This window comes from Lepidochelys kempii, chromosome 9 (assembly GCF_965140285.1).
Source record: "Lepidochelys kempii isolate rLepKem1 chromosome 9, rLepKem1.hap1, whole genome shotgun sequence".
Taxonomy (NCBI): Eukaryota; Metazoa; Chordata; order Testudines; family Cheloniidae; genus Lepidochelys; species Lepidochelys kempii.
The window spans coordinates 47,707,169-47,732,143 of NC_136388.1; the positions used below are offsets into that span (position 1 = coordinate 47,707,169).

The 24,975-nt window shown below is 45.4% G+C and overlaps 2 protein-coding genes across 7 annotated transcripts in view; both read right to left on the reverse strand.

Annotated features, from left to right (window-relative positions):
- SAG (S-antigen visual arrestin) overlaps window positions 1-18,819 on the reverse strand; it is a 29,866-nt gene extending 11,047 nt beyond the window's left edge. Inside the window, exons 1-14 of the mRNA XM_073358807.2 lie at window positions 18,781-18,819; window positions 15,934-16,145; window positions 13,410-13,561; window positions 12,217-12,383; window positions 11,559-11,619; window positions 11,407-11,451; window positions 10,851-11,044; window positions 8,218-8,277; window positions 7,169-7,236; window positions 6,849-6,984; window positions 6,328-6,412; window positions 4,574-4,646; window positions 1,274-1,411; window positions 867-944 (exon numbers count right to left, since the gene is read on the reverse strand). Coding sequence (XP_073214908.2) covers window positions 867-944; window positions 1,274-1,411; window positions 4,574-4,646; window positions 6,328-6,412; window positions 6,849-6,984; window positions 7,169-7,236; window positions 8,218-8,277; window positions 10,851-11,044; window positions 11,407-11,451; window positions 11,559-11,619; window positions 12,217-12,383; window positions 13,410-13,561; window positions 15,934-16,145; window positions 18,781-18,819 — 1,508 coding nt within the window. The remainder of the gene's footprint in view (window positions 1-866; window positions 945-1,273; window positions 1,412-4,573; window positions 4,647-6,327; window positions 6,413-6,848; window positions 6,985-7,168; window positions 7,237-8,217; window positions 8,278-10,850; window positions 11,045-11,406; window positions 11,452-11,558; window positions 11,620-12,216; window positions 12,384-13,409; window positions 13,562-15,933; window positions 16,146-18,780) is intronic.
- Window positions 18,222-24,975, reverse strand: part of ATG16L1 (autophagy related 16 like 1) — a 28,746-nt gene continuing 21,992 nt past the window's right edge. For all 6 annotated transcript variants that reach the window (XM_073360186.2, XM_073360189.2, XM_073360188.1 and 3 more), the window contains 5 exons: window positions 24,561-24,666; window positions 23,599-23,748; window positions 23,138-23,185; window positions 20,200-20,301; window positions 18,222-19,797 (listed from right to left, as the gene is read on the reverse strand). In XM_073360186.2, the coding sequence (XP_073216287.1) occupies window positions 19,704-19,797; window positions 20,200-20,301; window positions 23,138-23,185; window positions 23,599-23,748; window positions 24,561-24,666 (500 nt within the window). In that variant the 3' untranslated portion in view covers window positions 18,222-19,703. The remainder of the gene's footprint in view (window positions 19,798-20,199; window positions 20,302-23,137; window positions 23,186-23,598; window positions 23,749-24,560; window positions 24,667-24,975) is intronic.

Here is a 24,975-nt window from a genome sequence, read left to right on the forward strand (position 1 = left end):
GGGGGTTCTGAACCTCAAACAGCAAATGTTCACAAGGCTCCATTCACAGCTGCCCCCTAAATCCACAGGATGGATTAAAACACAAGCCAGGAGACCATGCAAGGCAACACTTATTTTATCACAAGTACAAGCCAAACCATTGATCCTGATTTAGATTATAACAAGATCGAGACACAGAGAATCCGGTGATGCTGAATGCAAGTGCAAATCAACACTTCTCACCAGCTGAGAGTTATTCTTGTCCCCTTCCATATTGCCACTGATATCAGGAAGCTGAACGTCCCCCATAAAGCTAAGTAGTGGGGGATAACACCAGAATTTCCCAGTAAGCTCAGTGGGTAGAAGGTCTGGACCACAGCATGTCTGGGCCCAAGGGTGTGCATCTCAGCCTTGTGCAGTAGGCAAGTGAAGACTTGGAGGTACATTTTTGATTGAAGCTTTATTTGCATTCTTACAGCATAAAAAAACAACACATTTTCAAAATCAGAGAGGAGTCTACACTCAGAATTGAGCTGCAGGGGCATCTAGCATCTGAGGAAGGTTCTCCCCTTACAGATTGGGAAGAATTTAGGGCTGGCCAAGTGAGATGACATTGCCTAGAGGCTTCCAACCTCAAGACAGCATGTTCTAAACTGCACCCCCTTTTAGGGGGACCAGATAGCAAGTGTAAAAAATCAGGACATGGGGGGTGGGGTGGGGGGTAATAGGAGCCTATATAAGAAAAAGACCCCAAAATCGGGACTGTCCCTATAAAATTGGGACATCTGGTCACCCTACCCCCTTTCTCCTAACTATGGACTGTCCTCTACAAAACAGGCACATTTTCCATCTCTAGTCTATACAGATACCAAGTGCATTGCTCTTACCCTGAGACAACGAGCTTCACCTTCACCTTGTAGGCAACCAGAATCCCCAGCACTGTCTTGTCGATCCCATCCTTAATACTACAGGAAAGAAAAAAAAGTCAGAGTGGGGACTACACAGTGCACTATCAGCACAGGGCTAGAATCAAGCAGCCAAGTGAGCACATCCCATTCTCAGGTATTAAACATATTGAGAGAGACCTTGGGACAGCAGATACCCTTCCACACCTGGAAATATAGCCTGGGGCACACACCAAGGTGAAATAGATCCCAGCTTGAATGAATATAAGTCACTCTTCCAACTTGACCTATATGCAAAACTTAATGTGATATTATAGGATATTCTCTCTCTACCCTCCCTTCCTCTTTGGTACTCTCTATTGGTTGGTACCCTTCAGAATAGGACTCACATGGTACTGGAAGCCAAGTTTGTGTCTTCATCCTTTAACTTTCCATCCAGTGCTATGCCTCGTTTGTCACGGTTATTTGCCAGCAAGGGCAGAAGTATCAATGTCTTGGTGATGGTACTATTTGGCTGCACTTTCTCCCTTAGAGTGGATTGGGGAGGGGAGGAGGAGGAGAGAGAAACACATTCAGTTGAAGAACAGATCTGGTTATGGGAATTTCAGAACAGATGATTGCAGAGCCAGGCACCAACTGCCCAATACTTTCCAGGAAAAAAAAAAAAGCCTTAAAAACAAAGCTATGTCTGGCTTGATCTACAACCAAGACCAGAAAATCCAACATTCAGGCCAGACCCTATGCACACTAGCAAAGCAAACTTCAAAGCATTCCTGAAAACTGAGCAAGTGGTTTCAATACCATAATCATTTATCTGGTTTTCACACATTAAGGCCAGAGGGACCATTATGATCTAGTCTGATCTCCTGCCACACAAAGGAAATTCAATTTCATCCAATTATTTTTCAAGCCATTGATTTTTGGTGGCATTACCCCATATCTTTTAGAAACACACCCAATCTTGATTGAAAGACTTCAGGCGAAGGAGGATCCTCCACCCTCCTTGGTAAGTTGTTCCAAGGGTTAGTTACCCTCACTGTCAAAATTTTGCATCTTTATTTCTAGCCTGAATTTGTTTAGCTTCCACTTCCAGCCATTGCAACTTGTGGACCAGTGGATACGTCTACACTGCAAAAACAAAACCACAAAAACCCTGCAGCAGTGAGTCTCAGTCGGAGTCAACTGACTCGGTCTCACAGACTTGCGCTATGGGGCTAAAAATAGCAATTTCCACTTGTGCTGGAACCGAGGCTCTGAAACCTGGCGAGCGAGGGGGGTGGGTTCATATCCCAGACTCCAGCCCAAGTTGGAATGTCTACGCTGCTATTTTTAGCCCTGTAGCCCTAGTCTGAGTCAGCTGACCTGGACTCAGACTCTCTGCCGTGGGTTTTCAGCTAGACTAGAGATCCTTCTACCGCTCCCCATGTAGGCCATCACCTATTGGATAAGTAAAGTAAACGGAGTTTCTTAAGTCTCACAATCATGTAAAGTAACCACAAACAAGCTCCCAGTGTGAATGAAATACAAGCAAAATAAGTTACAGTATTTAATCTCAGATCAAATCGATAAATCACTCAAGGCAACAACTCTGCTTTTCTCTTTAATTACTCAGCCCTCTATCCCCTTGGTACCAGCCCCTTCTACATAACTGAATAGACCATTTAGGCTTACAGCCTGGAGCCTTACACAACTCATGTGTTAGTCTGTTTTGTGTAGAGTGGAGCACTAATTCAGGACTGCAAAGCTCATTTTTCCCCCATCAAGCACTGGTTGAGCGGGCAAGCAGGCCAAGGACTGGCATTTAGGTAGGTCAGCAGGCTGTGCGCCAAGATCCAGTTGGTTACTTTATCTGGGCTATCTGGCAAGGATACACTGGTGGACTTGGTGCAGATCGTTAGGTTTGGGGATTTTAAAATTACTTAGACACGAACATGGTGTTTGTTTTTTTTAAACAATAGATATAAAAATAATAGATACGGAAACAAAAGGTACAGCTCAATATACATAGCAGCTGTGGGCCCATTTCTGCCCTCTCTGGGAACTGTATTCATAACCAAAGGCAGAATCAAGTCCTGTTTTCCTGGAAATTCACCCACCACTAGAAGGGACTGTTTTATGGTTAGCTCAGGCTAGAATGTTATTACTCAATTGTTGGTCTAATAAAATCTCACTCACTAGTAATAGCTACACAGCTACTGTGATCTTAACTACACATTGAAAACCAGGTAAATATATACAGACTGCTATTTTAAGAATATTTATATTTATTTAAAATAAAATATTTATTTTAAAAATATATATAAATGCATATATTTAATGCATTTCATTGACCTGACACTCAATTCTGAAGGCTCAATTAAAGTTATTCAGTTAAGCAGGTATTTTGGGGATGTGCCCCACAGTTTTGAAAGCCTATAACTAATTTAATAAAATAAAATAGCCCCCTTGAATGGGATTGTCTGACAGTTTCAGTGCAGGATGTGGCATAGCTGTTGTGACTCTCAGAAGAGTGATCTGTAAGCCAGCCATAGCCCAGGGTGACAATTACAAGTTATCATTTTGAAACTCCTTTAAAGATGGATAGGATGGATTTATGCTCTTATCATAGTCAACCTATAGAACTTGTTGCCAGAGGATGTTGTGAAGGCCAAAACTATAACAGGGTTCAAAAAAGAACTAGAGAAATTCCTGGAGGACAGGTCCATCAATAGCTATTAGCCAGGATGGGTAGGGATGCAGCACTATGGTCTGAGTGTCCCTTGCTTCTGTTTGCCAGAAGCTAGGGATGGATCACTTGGTGATTACCTGTTCTGTTCATTCCCTCTGAAGCACCTGGCACTGGCCACTGTTGGAAGACAGGATACTGGGCTAGGTGGACCATTGGTCTGACCCAGTATGGCTGTTCTTATGCATTGGAATATCCCGTCTTTCAGATCCCTGAGTGGAGGGCTGGGGCAGTCCCTGGCTGGTGGGAGAGGAGACTCCCATCTTAATGTAGCTGGGCAGAAGTGGCACCTTTTTAATTACTTGGCGCCTTTTACATTTTACTCCCCCAGCGGCACTCCGGGTCTTCGGCGGCGGGTCGGGGGGAGCGGAGATAAAAAAGGCGCCACCCCCGGTACTCACCCGGCGGCACTCCGGGTCTTCAGCAGCACTTCGGCATTGGGCCCTTCACTCGCTCCGGTCTTTGGCGGCATTGCAGTGGCTGGGGGGGGTCCTTCAATGCTGAAGACCCAAGTGAGTGAAGGGCCCGACGCCGAAGTGCTACTGAAGACCTGGAGCGCCGCTGGGTGAGTACCGGGGGTGATGCCTTTTTATTTTATTTTTTTTTAATCTCCACTCCCCCTGTTTTTTGCACCTGGCTACGCCACTGCCCATCTCGTGTCTTTTCCATTGTTTCAAACAAAACTACAGCGGGCAAGAGAATTCTCAGTGTATCAAGTGAACTGTTTTCATCCAGGGCATGGGGTGGAGAGAGAGAGAGAGAATGGGGCTGATCATCGAAAACATGATAGCTGACCTCTGTCAGCATCCCCTTAGTCTGAGGGGTGGCAGGGCTGCACCAGGAAACTAGCTCCAGACCATAGCTGAGAGCCTCTAATTTCTGGTGAGAGAAGATACTTAAAAAGGGAGCGAAGGAAATGAGTGAGTAGGGTAGAGAAGGGAAAGCAGGACAATCAGATACTCACTGCACCTCCTCCATTGCTACCGCCTTCGTGTAATAGTCACTCGAGTACAAAACCACATTGGCAACTTGCTCCACTAAGAGAGAGAGAACAAAAACAGGAGTGAGGGGACAGAATCAATGATACAGACACAGCATATAAACAATGTAAACGACTACCCTTCTCAAGAAGGAACAAACAGGGACAACAGGTAGGGCACATACAATTCACAGACCTCCCATATAAACACAAGCTCTAGAATTTTACCCAGTTACTCTCATATTGTGTTCAATAATGTATGTTTGACTAAAACACATATTCCAGAAAGGCACAGGGCCCTGAAGCCATCAAAAGATGGAGAATTCACCACTTTCCTTAGTAGTTTGTTCCAATGGTTAATCATCCTCACTGGTAAAAATTTACACCTTATTTCTAATTTGAATTTGTCTGGCTTTAGATAAATGGTATTTTCTCCCTGTGGAGATCACAGTCAATCACCGCTTGATCTTTTGGATAACAAACAGATTGAGTTCTTTAAGTCTTTCACTGTAAGGCATTTTCTACCCAGCCCTCATATCATTTGTGTCTATCTTCTGCACCCTCCCCAATTTTTCAACATCCTCTTTAAAACATGACACTAGAACTGGATGCAGTGTTCCAGTATCAGTCTCCCCAGTGCTGTATGCAGGGGTAAAATCACCACCCTCTTCCTACTCACTCATCCCGTTTATACGGCCAAGGATCAGATTCATCTTTTTTGTCGCAGTATCGCACTGGGAGATCACGCTGAGTTGCTTGTCCACTATGATCCCTAAACTCCTTTACAGAATCACTGCTTCCCTGGATATAGTCACCTATTCTGTAGGTATGGCCTGAATTCTTTGTTCCTTGATGAACGACATGGCATTTGTCTGTATGAAAACACATTTTGTTTGAATGGCCCAGCTTACCAAGTCACTCTGTAGGACTGCCCTGTCTGCACCATTTACCATTCTGCCAACCTGTGTGTTGTCTGCAAATTTTATCAGCAGTGATGTTATATATACTTCCAGATCACTGATAAAAACATTGAACAGTGCCAGGCCCAGAACTGATCCCAACATAACCTCACTAGAAATAACCACATTCAATGACAATTCCCTGTTGGCAACTTCAAAGTGTCCTGCTGCTCATGCAACCTCTGCATCTCACATATTTAAGCCCATCACCTTCCCACACAGGAGACAGCATGATTTAAAGCACTGGACTGGGACTCTGGAGACCTGCTTTCTACCACCAGCTCCCGTTGCCTGGCCTTGGGCAAGTCATTTGCCCTCCTTGCGCCTTTGTTTCCTCTCCTATCCTTTGTGTCTCTCTCTCTCTCACTAGGTGTTCGTAGATGGCCCAATACAATGGGGTTTTAATTTTAGTTGTGGCCTTTAATTTGTATTATGGTAACACCTAAAGCCAAGCAGTACTGGAACTGAACCTCAATATCCTGCCTTTGCCCTTCCTCAGGGAGAAGGGGGGGACCCCTTCAGTGCTCTAAGATGGGCAGTCTCCCATAACAAGAACCCTCTTGCCAGCTGTCATTTCGCTTGTATCAGTGATGGGCCTGAAAGGCAGCAGAGGCATTGGAGCAGCATAGGGACACTGACAGGGCAATGGGATGGAGCAGGGTGACCCCACGTCTGTTTAAGTGAGGGACACTAATAGGTTCCAGCTCTGACGACAGGATGAAAACACAAACCCCACGCTGCGTAGCCCCCACGGGATTAAGGACAACAGCAAAAACGTACCCAGCACTCTGATCTTCTTCACTGTTTTCTCTGTATTGTTGGTCACGGTGACAGTGACAGGAATGGGCTCGCCATGGTAAAACACCTGGAAGAGTCAGATGGGCTCAGCACTTGACGCATAACCTAGCAGAAGGGCTTGTACAATCTAAAAAAAAATACAATTCTAGTCCCCCTGTGGACTGATGATGGGGCATCAACTACTCCAGGTACATACAGCCTCCGTGCCTACGGCCTGAGCCGAAGCCCACTGAAGCCAATGGGAGTCATTCCACTGACTTCAGTAGTCAGTCACTATTGAATTGTGTAGCAGAGCACCAGTGAAAGAGCTCACGCACTCCATTCCCGGCTACTGCTGACAGCAGCGACTGAGAGAAATGGTGTCAAAGCACTTGAATGTTAGAGCAAGTCAGAACAAACTGAATCCAGGTGCAAATGTCTCAGGGAGGGGGTTTTGGGGCAGCGAAGGAGGTATTTGCTTCTGAGCAATGAGCAGATGAAGCTCTCCGGGGCAGGCTGCTCACCTCTTTACTTAGACGTGCTCTCAGGTGCAGTGGCTTGCTGGACATGAAAAACTGCCAGGTGGTCTCAGCTTGAGGTTGGGGTCCTGGTTCTTCTGGGGCAAACTGTACTTTACGGATCAACAGGCGTACAAAATTCCTGAGGAGCAGCAAACAGAACTGCAGTTACACAGAGCAGACCCTCCTACTTCACTGGAGTGGTTGTTCACCTGCATTCACATCCCTTTCGGAACATTTCCGATGGAAGGATCTGAACACCAATACCTAGAGCAGAGCTGAACCAGCGCCAAGAGACTGTCCTGATTCCACACACATTCTGTTACCTTTTGGGAATTCGCTCTTCCACGTTCTCTGTACAGAAAGCTTTCACCTCAAAGTCCACCCCGCAGCACTGCCACAGAGAAAGAGAGAGAGAAGCTGTGAAATTTGTTAAGTGGTTAGCAGCCTTCCTATACAAGAAACTCTGCAGGTGTAACACCCAGGGTTTGGAAAAATCTTCCTGAACTTGACAACTGACACTTCCAAGCCTATTATGTTTCCTAGTGAGGCAAGTGCTATCGACTCACTCCGAGCAACATGTCCCATGTTCTTAAAGATTAGCCACCTGTCCTGTGTTTCTAAAATGACTAACATCAGTCCCATTTAGTTCTCTCTTTAAAGATTTGTGAAACCTTTTGCTAACATATTTCTATTGTTAAGAAGACATACAATGTATCCCTGTGACCTCCAGTGTCTGCCCAACCCTTCTGCATCACTTTTTCATAAGTCCAATCTAGTTGTTTGGACAAGTATCCAATATTTTAAAATGCATTATCCTTGAGTAACTGCTCTTGTTACCTAGTTACTCTTAACAGGGTTTGTTTTTTTACCCAAACATGTAACACAAGTTTCTTCCATATATATTTTAAATTAATGGGAGATCTTGGCACTTGGTCTAAAAAAAGGCATTAGATTTCAGACACTTGAGTGAGAGTGTGTGTGATGTGAGTGAATATTTAACACAAGCTTGTCTGACACCACACTTATTTCATTTGTGGCCAACCTCCATCTCCTGTAGTATTCTGAAGGAAATGGAGTCTCAGGTTTCAGTGAAATGCTTTCTGCCCCCAACTGTTATACTGCTATTGATCGGTTACTAAATGAGACTGGATACTCAAAATGCCTCTGACTCCATCCCACTCTGGCTTATTTCCTGTTGGGTGGTTCACAAGATGGCACAATTCCACATCTCCAGTGATGGAAAGTACATCAACTTCTGTGTTACCTAGTTCTTGCTCTCAAAATATTTGAGCCAAATATGCATCTCTTGCTCTTTCCTGGGAATTTCTTCCCCAGTAGAAGTACTGAATATATGAAACCCTGTTGGTCTCACCTTCCCGACATCATTAGGGGCTGGTTGCAGGGAAACTGAACAGGGCAGATAGTCTGGAAACTGAGGAAAAAAAACCAGAAAAATTATCCAGATCCCCAACTCTATTGCTCCTAAAATGATACAGCGCTCGTGATAGGTGCATGAGTGACAGCCTGAGACAGCACAGCCCATTAGTTCTCCATAAAAGACAAGCCTGAGCAGCATCAAGGCAAGCGTCCCAACATTACCCTGCCCAAGTGCCCCAACCAGGCACTGGAGGACCACTGACATTGTTAATTGTATTCCAATAGTGCCTAGAGAGCCCAGCTGAGAGAGAGGCCCCATTGTTCTAGGCACTGCACACATGTAAGCTCCTTGGGGCAGGGACTTCTAATTTAAATAGATAAGACAAAGGGTGGGAGGAGAAACAAAGGATCAGAAAGGGGAAATGATTGCCCAAAGTCAGACAAATTGGTAGCAGAACCCCAGGATTAGAACCCAGGACTCCTGACTTCCAGTCCAGTGCCCTACCCACGGGATAATTCTGCTTCCATTTCAGGGGAGTGAGTGAAAGATAGTGGATTCATGTAAGGGTCACATGGGCACAGAGACTGGACTAACGAGGCCAAAGATAGTGTTTGAGGACATCTGTCCATGGGGAACTGGACTGAGATCACTAGAACAGCCAGCAGAGAGTAAGAGCGCTCAGTCGCTTTTGGCCTGGGCAGGACGTGAGCTTGTGATGAAAGGTTCCAGCTCTGCCCCGCTGGAACGACATGGCCTGGAAGTTCTACCACCTGTGCCACACTAGAAATCCCAACAGTCTGAGCTTGGTGGAGGTCTCCATTTTGTCTTTGAATGGTTAGTAGACATGTCACAAGCCTAGACTTTGCAGAGTCAGTTGAAAGCCTATTTGCTACAGTATCAGTATATGGCAGATTCTAAATGGGATTCCACTAGATACTATGGTCTCTAAGGCAGAGTGAAGGGGACGGGATGTCTCTGGGGTAAGAAGAGGAAGCAGACATATGGGCTGTAGATCTACTCATGTTAATGTTTTCTATAGCACCTATCAAAGTGGTATCTAAGACGTTCTGATGATACAGTGATAAGCACCAGTATAAGCACCTAGACAGGCTGGTAGAAGAAGATTGCACAGTGACATTCTGAGGGGACTTCACGGAGTCTCTGGGCCAGACGTGCATGAAGAAGCTTGGGAGCAAGCTAGCAATGGTGTCTGGGGAGATAGCAGGTGGGAGGATAAGGCTGGGGTAGAAGTGCTGACAGACTAGGCAGAGGGAAGGAGCTGGGCATCCTGAAAAATGGCCACAGAAGTGGTAGCAGCCAGGTTAAGTATCTGACTGCCACTGAGGCCTGTAACCTGGGTGTCACCTTCGACTCTGCTCTCTCACCGGAGCAACATTCAGGCCATTTCTACATCTGTCTGCTTTCTCCACACAGCATCTCCAAACTCCAGCCCCTTCTCTTGTCCACACAGCCAAAACTCTTGTCCAAGCCCACATCACTTCACATCCTGACTACTGCAGTCTTCTCCTTTCTGGCATGGATCCTCTGCTCCCCCCAACTCTATTCAGAATGCTGCTGCTAAGATCGCCTTCTTGGCTAGTCACTCTGACCATGTCAGCCCTCTGAGGCCCGCCTCTGACTCACCTCCACATCAAATACAAACTTCTCGTAACTTCTTCATAACTCAGTCTGACCCCACTTCACAGAACTAGAAGCCTACCTCACTGCCAACCCTTGCCCTCCCTCGCCAAGCATTCCCAGCCTTTTCCTCCACTGGCCAACTTCTTTGAATCGCATGCTTTTTCATATGCTGCCCCACAAGCACAGGAAAAGTTCCCCACTAAAAGCCGTACAGCCACTTCCTTACCTTTTTCCATACCCCTCAAGACGCGTGTCTGCTGTGGAACGTCCAAAATCCAGCCCACTGCCCATAGCCACGCAGGTATCAAGTGGTCACTTCCCTTCTTTCCTTCCTCTCTCTCATATCCCACCCCAGTAAAATATTTGTAATCATTGCAACTAATAAAGCTGGGCCAATTTGCCACCAGATTCATTTGCTTCTGTGTTGTAGCCACATCCCCTATTCTTGACCATGCGTGTCTTGAGACTGTAAGACCTCGGGGGCTGTCTCTGATCTGTGCTTATACAATGCCGAGCATAATGGGGCCACTAAACCCAGCTGGACTTTTGGGTGCTACCCAAATATAAGCAATAATTGTATTAACTCATTTTAATAATTATTCCAGCAAAACGTAGGGTTTTTTGCAAATCAGTTCCACAACTCAAGGCATAGACACATCCTCATGAGTACACAAGGCAGTAGTATAAGCAAATATTCTGGCAATAGGGGAGCGAGACACATAGGTGGAAACATTAAGGGCTTTTATTGTCATAAAGTCATTATGGTTCCCTGTATAAGGAATTTTTTTGTGTGCAGTCAGAACCCCTCCAGTTTGTTAAATCCTTAGCACACTTGGGGTGGTAAATAATGGTTGCCATCTAACCTCTGACTCAAAGTTAGAGTTTTAGGTAACATTAATCTCCTCTTCAGATTATCATGGAGTGCTGACAGGCTGGATAATAAGGGTCAAGTAGAAGTGGGTCAGAGGCTCATGTGAGCCACTTACTGTTAAAACAAAAGGATAAGCATTGTTTCCCAGCTTCTTCATCAGACATTCCTGCAATTGGGAGAGAGATTCCCATTTCTCCACTGGTGGATACAACTGTATCCTAGAGAAAAAAAGATCCTTTCGGAAGGTCAGACCCATCACATCAATGTCTTCTTGGCCATACCGGAAAGCACAGGTCAGAGTCACATACACTGGAAAGAACATACACAGTAGATTACACTTTCAGTGAGCAGCCAATTCAGAGATTTTGAGACTTAGAGACCATCTGTGTTACAATTATGGAGTCCAGGAAAACAGTTACAACACTGTTGTGTCCCTCCCCCTGGCCCTGGTTCCAATTCATAATATAGCAAAGATCTTAAGTTTGTTTTGTAATGAGACTGAAGTCTTGGACCATATTCAAACAGATGTCCAACAACCGGAAGTTCTCTCCCCAGGATGAGGTGAATTTTGCGTAAGCCAATTAGAGCCCTGAAAGCAGGAGAGATCCTTGCTTTGCAGTGAGAGATCACTGAAGAGGTAGCAAACTCTGAAATCATTTAAAACATCAAACCCTTCTTCCCCTTGATGATCTCAGGATCCACTAACAAGACACCATCTAGAAAGAAGAAATAGAAAATAGTAAATGTTAAGCAGTATGGGGGAAAAATAATTGGGGTTTATTAAGTCAAAAAACCTATAAGAAGAGCTTGTGTCTGGACTTACCTACAGGTTCCACACCATCTATGTGGTCAATGAAGTCTCGTTTTCCCAGGTAGATAGTTACCTGTAGGAAGGAGACAATGCAGATGGGGCAAGACCAGCCAGGGCATCAATCCTGCCAAGAGCTGAGCACTTTAGCCCAATTGAGCAAAATAACTTTTAAGCATATGCTTAAAAAAAATTAAGCACATGAGTAGTTTCCGTTGAAATTATCAGGACTATTCATGAGCTTCAGTATTTAACTGGATCAGGGTAAAGGGCTCAGCACGTTGCAGGACCAAACTCCAAAAGCATGACACAATTCCTTGTGTCTGCCGCACAGGAGCTGTGCAGTGAAGGACTTTTGCCTCAAACTGGAAAGATGGCGAGTCGGTCTTGATTTAGACATCTGGACAGCTAACAGAGACGTCCAATGAGGTGGTTGGGAGAGGCGTTGCCATCCTATGTAAGATCGGTCATTATGTTAACATGCAGGTAGTCCACTTTATCAATTCTGTAACATAGCCAACCACTAGGGCGTGAGTATAAATCAAATTATTTTCAAAAGAAGTGGGGTGAAGACAAGTGTCCCATAAATAGATCCCCAGGTAAGCAAGGCAGTGGCCCTGTCCACCCATGGCTCAACCTGGTGGGTATGCATGCCAATTACTGTGCTACTTACAGCTTTATCACGGGACATCTTCTTGTAGACAACATGTGATTGAGGGGGACTGGCGTTCTTCAGAGAAATTGAGGAAAGAGTAGCCACCTTATGAGACTCAGCACAGCTCATTTCCACAGATGGGTGGGACACTGGGAAAGAACAAAGCCTTCTGACAGCAAGAGATCCTTGAACAAGTGTCAAAAAGAGAAGATGAATGAGATTATAGGTATGTTGAATAGGATCCAAAATCTTAATGCACTACATTGGTTGGTTAAAACAGACTATTCCCTCTGAAAACTCAAGTCAACTCTGGTGCTAGGGGATGGTTTCCCTCTTATTTAACCCTTTCCCTCTGCATTAAATTGGAAGCTTAAATGAAAAGTTCACTTTTCAAGCTACCAATGGGAGTTACGAAGCTAAATTCTCACACAGATGGCTTTTGGGGTGGGGGTGGAGAGTAAGATAAATAAGCACAAGCAGAAGCAGGCCAAACACCTGATCAGATTTTTTTTTTTTTTAATTTGACCTTTTAACTCAAACTGGATTTTTAAAAAAAACAAAACAAACAAAAACAAAAAACAAAACCAAACCACCCCATACAGTAGGGAGAAAAAATTGCAAAGTTTACATTTTTTAAAAGTTTGTTGAAAATTCAAAGCAAAACTATTTAGCTTTTTGATTGTTCAGTAGGTGCATGGTGGGGTTCAGTTTCCCTTTTTCAGTATTGCCTATTTTGATTGATCTTAGTCACATGATAGGATTATTTATTTCAAAAATTTAAACCTTTCAACTTCTCAGAAAGTTCAGTTTCAAAAAAATCCTTTTGAAAATTAAACTGGGCATTACAGAAAACGAAAATGCTTGCAGATGTCATCTATTTTTCAACCACTTCTGCTTCTTACATTACCCTGTGAATCTTTACAATATGGCATGACATTTATTAGGAACTTACACAACACAGACACTCAGAAATTAGTTTCTGACTCCCTCCAAGAAAAAGCTGGTCCTTCTCTTCACCTTTGGAATCAGTTCATTGAAGGAAGTATTTTGGAAGGCCAGGATTAAAGAGAGAAAAATTAAAACATTCCCCACCTTTGCCAAAGTGGGAGCAGCTTTTCTAAGAGTAGTATGGAATTCCTCGGGGGAACACGTGAGCCAGAGGATTTGAGAAAGAGGAAACTAGGGAAAGAAACAGCAGTATCTTTAAATACCTTGCAGTGCTCCAAATTCTACAGCAGCCACCAGACGAGAAAGTTCCCAGAGCAATAAAATAACTCCTTCTAAACCTCTGAACAAAGGTAAATTTTCCAGGCAGCCAGGTCCTGCAGCTCTTCCCTGTCTGTGGGAGTGACTCACTAGCCTGCTGGTGAAAAAGGAGGGCAATATGTAGCCTGAAATGAAAATGGGTTTCTGGTTCTTATGCCCAGATTTTCAAAAACCAATCCCCTTGAAGCAGCAAATATTGTACCTGGATTAAGAACAGATCAGCTAGGTCAGCAGTGCTGGCTATTACTTACAGGACCCCAGATCTTCAAGAGTCTACAGTGCCATCCTACCAGATTCATTGGGTGTAAAGTCAGTACAGATTTATATGGAGCAGGAGGGTTATGGAAAGCAGCTTTATTCTAAAGCTCTTTCTCCATCTCTTTCTCTATTGGGGCTGCAAATCATGCAGCCTAATAAGGAGCTAAACAAAGGACTATTTGTGCGACATTGAACTTGCAAGCATTAGAACAAATCTCTATAAATACAAGCTATTCTAAGAGTTGCAAGTACATTATCATTAGATATGTTATTTCCACAATTGAACTGTAGAGTTAATACAAAGCTTATCTATTGTTGTGTCACTGATATCCCTCGGGCACATTGTACAATAGTTTATGTTGGTGGCCCACCCACTGTTTTCTTCAATTGGTTTATAAAGAGGAAATTACACATGCTCAATACATGTTTAAAGATGTACAATAGAGATGAGCAATTTGATCAATTTAGCTTTTTTCCGCTCATGAAGGGTCTGAAAATAGCTTTTGCTTTTCTTGAATTTCAATTTGATTTTGTTCACACAATAATTTGTTGTTTCAGAGTAGCAGCTGTGTTAGTCTGTATCCGCAAAAAGAACAGGAGGACTTGTGGCACCTTAGAGACTAACAAATTTATCTGAGCATAAGCTTTTGTGAGCTACAGCTCACTTCATCAGATGCCTCTGATGAAGTGAGCTGTAGCTCACGAAAGCTTATGCTCAGATAAATTTGTTAGTCTCTAAGGTGCCACAAGTCCTCCTGTTCTTTTTGTGAATAATTTGTGGGTAATTCATGGCTTGTAAATATTTCAAAAGCAGCTGTGTTTGATACTTTGATGGGACGTTAGTTTTCACTGGAGAGATCCCCGGCCTTCTTTCCATTCCCCAACTGAATTAAACTCTTGCAATCAGGGTTCCAGTAAGCACTCAAAAAGTCAAAGTTTGTGAATATTCACCCACATTTGCTTAGAGTTAGTAGCTGCTGCAAACATCCACAGGTGGGATTTTCACAAGTGCCCAAGAGGTTTACCTGGGACTGTGCCACCAAATCCTTTAGATAAATCCCACCCCTCCTGTCCATAAGAACTTGATGAGAATATTTGGGGAAAGTAAAAATGCCTGCACCCCTCAATTCCATTTTTATTTGAGCAAACATTTATAGGGTAGAGACCAGAGGTGTTTCCCCAGGTCTAGCACTCACCACTCTGTCACAGAACAGGCTGGGAGCAAGCTACTCTTGAGAGCTTCCCTGGTCAGCACTCAGGGTGGGGTGGGGTTGGGAAATTATCACCAGCACTTCACAACAGAGACAGGGCCTTCATTTACTTTTGTGGAGTAGCTAGCACAAGGCCCTGATGCTGAATGAGACCTGAGTGCACTACTGCAACGATGGACATTTTAGGAACAGCTCTGAGGTGGTTCCACCCTTCCCACATACTTCTAGGAGCATGTATGTCTGAAGAGAGCAGAGAGAGCTATTCCAGGGAGACAATCTCCCATAACTGTGCCAGTAAGGCAGAGCCAGCTGTTTATTTCCAGTGGCATGGTGTGCAGAGCAGACATATTTCACTCAAGTTTGAGCTGAGGAGGCAACTACCCACCAGAAAAGCCTATTCAACCAGAAGAATGCCAGATGGGGATGAGTGGACTTGCTGGTAGCTCTGTTCCTGCAGTGTTTCTCAGAGCCTGTGGGTTCATTTCAGGTAGAGTGCAAAACCAGTCTGCAGTCAGAACCTCTGGGAAGACCCTGTCACCTTCTAGAACAGAGAACCAGGCAACTCTCCCCACCAACTTTGTTCTCTCCCTTTCTCCTCTGCTGCCTCCACCACAAGGCTTTTGGGGAAGAGGGCACCATGGAGCTCAGTCATCCCCCCTCTTGGCAAGGAGGCAGAACATGAATCTGACAGAACCCTGTCTGGCTCCTCTACTTCTTGCTAAAGAGGATGATAAAGGCAAGGCAAGCAGAGGTATCGACTAATCCCGGTGACAGGAAGACCCAATTCCACCCCCTTTCCAGCAACTCTGCCACTCAAGATTCTCTTCACCTCCCTGCTCCCAGTTATTTCTGCTGAAGACGCTGCCTCTTCTAGCATGGCATTGCAGCAAAGGGTTACAGGCTAGGGGAGCTGTTCTTTGTTGATGGCAGTGCCCATTTCATATACATTTTTCCTTTCCTGACTGGGTCCATAGTCAGTTTCCCTTGGGCATAGACTCACCTGACTCCCAAATAGAGAGGCAAGAGTAAGGACATTAAGCCTCCAAAAGGACTCCAGAAAGCTGCAGCTGCCTCCTCAGAGGGATGTGAAATGGCTCCTCCCTGGTCTTCAGAGTCTGAATTGGAAGATGACAAATTTCTCCAAGAAAGCAAAGTAGACCCCACTACATCCTGCTCTTTAAAGCCACCGTAATAAGAGTGGTGAAAAATCCACTAAGGATCCCCCTAAAATGAAAAGCAAGGGCAAACTGTCTGTTCCCGAGTTAACTGAAAGTATAGCTGATACGCGAGAGGCTATTAGCAGTCATTGTCTTGGTCAGGTCTGCTTCACTGGACCAGAATTCTTGGCCTGTCTTTGGAAATAGCAGTTGTTTGGAAGATAACTGAGTGCACACAACACAGAAAGCAGAGGTACAACCTCAACTAATTAAACAGGACTTGCACACAAGGGGAATGCAGAAGAGTGGAGTTGGTCACTTGATTTACAGATACATAGTTGTTTATGAGGTGTGTATCTTTTTAGAATTTTAGACGTTTTGACCTATTCTTACCTCTCGTTTTTATATGGGTTTGATGTTAATTTACTTAGTAGCATCCAACAAGCAAAACATTTTCTGGCATCAGAACCTCAAACCCAGTTACTGGGTATGTTGTAGAAAAATACAAATATGCCAACTTAAATTATAATATCTTAAACCCTTCCTGATCCTCCCCACCACAGCCTGCAGTTCTTATTAGGGTAGAGTTAATCCCCTGGTAATCTTTCATTGCACTGACTCATCACTTAGCGATCTGCTTTATCTGCAATACCCCTGAGGTCAGCAGGGCACTGGGCAGATGCCCTCTTAGGACCTGGAGATGCACACTTTACTGCAGGAAGCTTCAGGGAGCGGACAACAGACTGAAAGAAAAACGTGCCTCTAAAATCCAAAGGGGCTTTTACCTTAATTGTCAGTAGAAATGCAACTCTGTTTTTGTCATCTTTGCTCTGCCTTTGAGAGTCAGGACCATCAGCGGAGTTTCTTTCCACACCAAAACAGGAGGTGATTGGCCAAGGAAGCTTCTTAACTGTACAAGTAGTTTGTCCAATATAACCAAAGGAGGTGAAGGCTTTGCTCCATTACTCCAGTGTTGGCACAGGGAGTTACTTTAGTGTTGAGTGTATAGACTGGGGTGGCCAACCTGAGCCTGAGAAGGAGCCAGAATTTACCAGTGTACACTGCCGAAGAGCCACAGTAATACGTCAGCAGCCCCCCCCCCCCCCAATCAGCTCACCACCCTGCTCCCAGTGCGTCCCACGCACCAGCAGCCCTGCCCATCAGCACCTCCCCTCCTTATCAGCTGTTTCAGGTGCAGGAGGCTCTGAGGGCAGGAGGGGGAGGAGCGAGGGCACGGCAGGCTCAGGGGAGGGGGCGGGAAGGGGTGGAGTGGGGGCAGGGCCTCTGGCAGAGCCAGGGGTTGAGCAGTGAGCACCACCTGGCACATTGGAAAGCTGGCACCTGTTGCTCCAGCCCCGGAGTCGGTGCCTATACAAGGAGCCACATATTAACTTCTGAAGAGCCGCATGCGGCTCCGAAGCCACAGGTTGCCACCCCTAGTCTAGATAGTCTTTATCCACATTTTTAAGACCATGTTGGGAGACTGAGGGGCAATGTAATGATCCAAGCAATAAGGGAGGAACAGACATTTCACAGCAGAAAAGTGTCTGAGAAACTAATAACTGATGGGGAGTTCTTGAATTCAGTAATTCATCCCACACCAAGTATAGATCAACCTTTCAAGCCTTGACACATGGCCAGTCCCCAATGCTAGAAGCTTTAAACAGTGTGACACTGGATCCTGTAACTTCAGTTTCATGGCCACGTTCTTGATACGAGGTAAATCGGGCTCTCAGACAACGGATACCCACTGGAGAGATCTGTCCAGCACAGACGCTGACTTTTCCCCCCAGTGGGTGCTCCACCCCCGCTCCGCCCCAAGGTCCCACCCCCTTCCCCGATGTCCCCCTTGCTCCACTTCTTCCCACCCCCCTCCTCCAGCCCCCCATCTGAGGTCCCACCCAACAGCTGTGACTGGTGGTTGCTGAACACCCCCTATTGTTTTTTTCCCCCATGGATGCTTGAGTTCCAGAGCACCTACAAGTCGGTGCCTATGTGGTCAAGTACCCCACCACCACCAGACCCAAACCTAACATTAGTCCATTGAAACAGCAAGGCGGGGAGAGAAGAAACTGGATATAGGTTCCTCTTTCTTTCAGGGCAAGAAAAAACAAACAAACGAGGAGAAACATTGTGGGTTTTAAAAGCAGAACACAGGTTTATTTACAATCAAGTTCTAGTGGGCAGCTGAATAAATAAAAGATTTGCCCTGTATAATCTCAACTCCCCTCTGCAGAAGTTGTCTGAATGAAAGCCTGGGTTAGAGAGAGACCTCTGTCCTAGAAATAACCCTCTTTCCTAACCCGTCAAAACACTTCCTTAGAAAACAAGCTCAGGAAGGAAGCAAAATAAAGTGCAAATAAAAAGATGACAGAACGCTGGTGGCTTGTCCGAGGCCCGTCTGAGGTGGAAAAGTTTGGCTGGATAAAAGTTACAAAACATAAAAGTTAACTCTCCTCCAACCACCTCACATATTTAGATGCCTGAGGATACAGGATGTAAACCCTGTTTGATGGCACAGGAAGGGCTCAAGCACAAAGGAGAATATTGCACGTGCTCAGAAAGGAGGCAAGTGGCCTGGGATCGCCAGCACCAGAGCATTACATTCAGGATTGAATCCCATTGCTCCCCTGTGCTCCACCAACAGCCGCCAGTAGAGAAGGATGGATGGACAGCAGAAGAGACTATACCTTTATTTCCTGGTACTGGAAGTCTTGGTATGGATACATTCCTTGTCACAGCAGCACCACCATCCCCACTGCAGATGTTACACCTCTTCTCTTCCCTCCCCTCCCCCCCACGCCAACAAAACTGGAAATATACTGATTCGAATTAAAATTCTCCTTCTCCCGCTTCTTAGTACTTCTGCTATAGGAGCTATTGGAGGGACTTTTAACAAAGATGTATCACCCCTGAAGAATGGACAGTTCCCTGAAATACAGATCATAATGATGCAGGGAGTTCTCAGATTACCAACTGCCAGAGAGACCATGTCAGAATTGGAGAAGCCCCAAACTCAGCCAACACCACAGGGGGCAGAACTGCCAGAGCAACAGAAATGTTTAAATTAGTTTACAACTGTTCCATCACTTTACAGACTGACTAGGACCCACCCTGTCCATGTTTCAGAATGCCCTCACCCCATGCCTAAGCTACTCCATGGGAACAGAACACGGGAAACAGGACGTGCATTAGGTCAGAATACATGGTAAACTTCTTTCCAACACTTCCAAGTCAGAAGTGCTGTACATACACTTGTATAATAGGGTATTTGGCACAGCTGTCCGGTGAGGGAATCTGGCTAGTACCTTCGGCTCCATCCAGTGCACAGATACTGCATGTCAAGGCATGACTAGTAGTATTCGCCATCCAAATCAGCTGACCCTTTGCTGAGCCTGAGGGCCAGCAGCATGCTTTTAGGCAGTAAAGGGCTCCGCCTTCAGCTCCTCATCTTTGATTGCCTGATTACAGCTCTCCTCTGAGAGGTGAAGCCCATTGGATGAAGCCCAAATGCATGGAGGATGAATCTAGGCTTGGGCCTCCATTCTGTCCAGCTCTGGACTAGCATCCTCCCAGTGAGAGACATCTGAAACTGTCTTTCATCTCCTTCCAGTCAAAATTCAGACCACAGGACAGCCTTGTTTCCTTTGTCCACACTGACCACATGTGCACCGGCTGGTGACCATGCCACTGCATTGATAGAGGAGCTGAAAGGAAGCCAGATGTCAATTTAGAAGAGATTCTAATTTCATAGCAGCATTTAGGACAAAAGAAATTAAACTCCATAATTTCCAAAACTCATTCATTTTCAGATCTTATTTATGATACCTGCATTTGTAACAGCCTCCCAGGGATATTCAGAGTATATGATACTCAATGCCCTGATTGTGAACAAGCAACCCGACAACAAAGCACAAATTTCATAGCCTTAATTCCCACTTCACTGGTTATTGCCATGAATCCACAGAGAAGCTGCACATAAATATCCCATGCACACTGGTATGGGAATGGAACTCCGCATTTGCAATCTCATGTCTCCTCACCACAGGTCCTATGTCAGCCATAGCTCAGACCCTGAACCAGTTTAGTCTGCAAGCTTCCTGTCTCACCTGTGATGCTTTGCGAGAGTTCTTTCCACTTTCCCAGTGAGCACATTCCAGATGTACAGGACCCCATCAGCTGAACCACCTGCCACGTAGCTACCATCAGGGCTATTGAAACACATTCAGTGCAGAAGAGAAAAAACAATTTATTTTTAAGTTAGCAGCTTTTGTCCCCACGCTAATCTCTAGAGTTTCCAAAACAAGCAAATTGACATTAGTGGTCTGCACTTGCAAATATTAAAGTTTCACCAGCTCTTATCCACACTGATTAGCAAGACCGAGAAGTTTCCAGATCACGTGATGATGTAACCGCTGGGTGGCTGGCATTTAAAGATAAACATTGGTTTTTGTAAAAAGAAAAGGAGTACTTGTGGCACCTTAGAGACTAACCAATTTATCTGAGCATGAGCTTTCGTGAGCTACAGCTCACTTCATCGGATTGTGAAATCTACTTACGCCAAAAGGGTGACTGTGGCACGTCACTTCATCTCTGTGCCTCAGATGGGGATAACGACGCTTACCTCCTTTGTAAAGCACTTTGAGATCAATGAATAAGATGTGCTATATAAGGTAGGTATATTATTCTATTCGATTCCTAACATCAGACACCGAAAAAAAGTCCATCATAATAGCAGCCAAGGGCTCCTTTGTGGTGGGCACCTTTAACACATAAAACAGTTCCTCCCCCCGAAAGCTTGTAATCTACAAGGGGGGAAAAAAAGGAGGTGATGGGGAAGGTTGACGCCTAAACCTAAACAAAGTGGTTAGGATAAGCCAGGGATCTCAAACACGTGGCCTACGGGGTTATTTTCTGCAGCCTGCCAGCTCCCTGCACCCCCTCAGCATTTACCTAGAGCAGCTCTGGCCCGGTGCCCACCGGGGACAGGGCAGGCTCCCTCCCTGTCCCCGGCGCCACTCCGGGAAGCAGCCGGAACCTCGGCGGGGGCACAGGGCCCTGTGTGTTGCCCTGGCCGCTCCTCCAGGTACCTCCCCCATTGGCCGCGGTTCCCCATTCCTGGGCAACGGGAGCTGTGGAGGAGCTACCTGGAGGAGTGGCCAGGGCAACACACAGACCCCTGTGCCCCGCCGCAGGTCCTGGCCACTTCCTGGAGCAGTGCAGGCAGGGAGCCTGCCCTGCCCTTGGTGTGCACCGGGCCAGACCAGCCCCTGTACCCCTCCTGCACCCCGCACCCCTGCCCTGAGCCCCCTGCTGCACCCCGCACTCCTCCTGCACCCAAACCCTCTGCCCTGAGCTCCCTGCCGCACCCCAACCCCCTGCCCTGAGCCCCCTGCTGCACCCCACACCCCTCCTGCACCCCGACCCCCTGCCCTGAGCTCCTTGTCACACCCTGCACCCCTCCTGCGCCCCCTGGGAGCAGGGAGGGGGCGGAGTTGGGATTTCAGGGAAGGGGTTGGAATGGGGACAGAGAAGGAGTGGAGTGGGGGGGCGGGGCCAGAGCAGCGGGGAAGGGGGACGGTCAGTGGTGTGGCCCTTGGGCCAATGTATTAGTCCTCAGGTGGCCCTCGTGGTCATTTGAGTTTGAGACCCCTGGGATAAGCCATACCTATACACACTAAATTTAGCCCTAGCTTTTTTCATTGCTTTAAGTATTTAACCCTTAAACCCTTACCTGTTCCATTGCTTAGATCTTAACCTTTCTATTTTAGTTTTATATTTAATCCCTGTTAGTCATATTTAAAAATCTTAATGTGGGTTTTTGTTTTTTAAAAATCAGCAGAACTGGTTCTATACTTAAGGTTCCACAACAATTCCTGTTAAAAGACCCTGTTTTCATTTACTTCTGACTTTGCCAAACATTAACCATTCGGATTGAAGTCTTCCTTGTCAGGTGTCTGTCCCAGACTGACAATTTTTACTTGAACTTCAGCAAAAATGGTTCAATCGTTTGAGAAGGATATTAGAAAAATGTTTCCATATTAAAACAATTCTTTCAACATTTCACTGAGAAGCTCTATCACCTGCACGCTTTGGAATAAGAACATATAGTCTAAGGGAGGGGTTGTCACCCTGGTTTCAGCGATGTGCCTTTTCTTGTTCCCATGAAAAGCTACCCAGATTCAGACAAATTAAAGCCTATGAAAAACTGCAGTTCACAGATGCTCAGTAGATACGTGTTAGAACTTGCCAGCTAAATTCTCTGAAGATTCCATCTATAGTGGAATGTTCCAGCCCAGGGTCACAGGGGCTGAACAGGAATTCCCTGCAATTGCTATTCCTGGCTACTATGACATTGGGCACCAGAACTGGCAGCCAGGTGACTATCCCTCTTTTGCTCTCAATGCCCTTGCTGGTGGTGTCCAGGCAGTGTGGAGGAGGAAGTAGCCTAACTCAAAAGCAGAAGGGAGACCCAAGAACTGGCTGAGCCAGGAGACTGGCACATGGGGCTTAGGAGTGGGTGGAGAAGAAGAGAAGATTGGATGACAAGCCCAAGGTGGAAGGAGACTGTAATAAGATATAATAAATATGCACTGGGGGCCAAATTAAGGTTCCATGGACAACCTTAATTCTGACATTTTCTTGCTTTTCAAGGCTTGTTTTTCCAACATTAACTTTGTTTTAATATAGGGGGTGTGCAAACTATATGGAACACTGGCTGTTCCCTTTTTCCTGATTTTTACAAACGGTGAGCTCTTTTGGTGTCTAATTGTAGATACCCAAGTCTGAAAACAGTTTTGCTGACTGCCCAGTGCTAAGTGTCCCCTTTTGTCCTATGACTAGTGTTAATGGCTACCCTACTGCTTGCGTTGTAGCACAAGTGATCAAGAAGCAATCAATGCATGCTGCCGACTGGTAATTGCTTGACAGCGTATGTTGGTTTGGAACTTTGCCCTCAAATGTTACTGCAGAATTTGCAATAAACCAAACAGCTGGCCCCCACTCCCATCCCAAACTTCACTCAGTCTCACCAGTTTGGCCTCTTACCTGAACACGACTCTGGTCCAGTCAGATCCACATTTGAATCCCTGGGCACTGAAACAAGTTGGAATCAGATAGTTACGTTTTTAATATGAATCTTGGGAAAGCTAGCTCCTCAAGACTAAATGAAGATTATTGCATTGACTGAGATAAATTCTACATTCTGTTTAACACAAGCCACCTCTCTTTCTCCAACCTAATCAGAAGGACTTTTCTCCCCAGTGAGGGGGACAAACAGTCTCCTTTGAAGAGGTGGAGACAAAATCTTGACAAAATAGATCTTTGGTGTCAATTCATGGATAATGTGCAAACTACATCGTCAGAGACATGTCTCCAAAGGCTTTCACCTCCCCATTGAGGGACTAATTGGAAGGTTTCATTCATAAAGGACAAGGGCAACACCAAAGTTACAATTATGCCACAAAAATCCAGCCACCTGACACATACCTTACTGGGATCACACTCACCTGAAAGTCTGTTTGACAGCATTGACTCGCAAATCAATGATCTTCAGCATATCATCTCGGGAACAGGTCAAGAGCTCTGTTCTCTCTGGGTTCAGGTCTAAAGCTGTGATCCTCCCAAACAGTTCCAGCTCCTGCACTATGCTCTCAGTCCTGAAGACAGGAAACAGCATGGGTAACTAGGCATCAAGGATCTTTACTCCTGGAGGAACACTGTGCCACTGTGCGCGACCAGAATTCCCATCCCCCGCAGACAAATGATTCTCTGACAAGGAAGCAAAAGGAAACCGCAAGAGGGGGTCAAGTGCCCCTCCACAGCAGCCCAGGCATGTCATTTCGGGCTCCCAGAGCAGGGTGATCTCTCATCTCCGTGCAGCCAGTGCCTGTGCTCCGCACTACCATGCTGGAGCCCTCACATTTATTTATTGACAAATAAAATATGCAGAATTTTTATTTTTTAAGCACAGAATTCCCTCAGAATAGATCCTGTCACATGAGCATCAAAATCTGTATCCTAGACTTGCCCCGGTGCATGGGGATAGGAGAATAAGTATCCACTTATTCATTATCCACTTCCACATTTTTCTTATTTCCCAACTAAAGTCTCACATTGTGGATATTTTGTCCCTAGCCAAGGACTGTTCAGAACTTCCTTCAGAACCAGCTAGGGATACTTAAAACTGGCCAGAAAGATAAGAGAACAATGCAAGATATTTCCTTACTCAGGGGCTAATCTGCTGTCAATATATAACACAACATGCTACTAATAGCTCAGAGATCAAAACAGCAGTTCTATCATGTGCAAAAAGGTTATTTATTCTTGATGACTTCCTCATATTCCTGTAATAAATATTCCAAGCAATGGAGAACTCAAAGAATGGAAGGGTCACAATTCACAGATTCATCTTATGTTCTTTAGCATTAAATTGCTAGAGAATCTAACCCGTGTCAGAGGATAGTTTTACCTGATGTCCCAGAAGCGAATCTTCTTGTCAAAATGTCCACTCATCACACACTGCTCTGTGCACACTATATCATTGCAGCTTGATCCTGCAAATACTGTTTTTATACCTTTAAGAAAAAAAAGGGGGAGGGAGGTGTCACTAACAACACAGTCTCATTCCCATTGTGCTGTACAAGTTGATAGCAGTATTTAAAAGTCACACAACAGCAAACATCAAAATTCTGTAGCTGCACTGAAACTACTGCCCTGAGAGGAGTTTGGGGTCATGGGCGGTGGGGTGGGGACAGGTGAGCTCTGTCTTAGAAGAAACTGATTACTGAGAATCCAAAATCCCCAACAGCACATTATTCCCCTGAACCACTTGACTACCATGCCCAACATCTCTACAACTGTATAAGGTGTTTTACCACCACTTC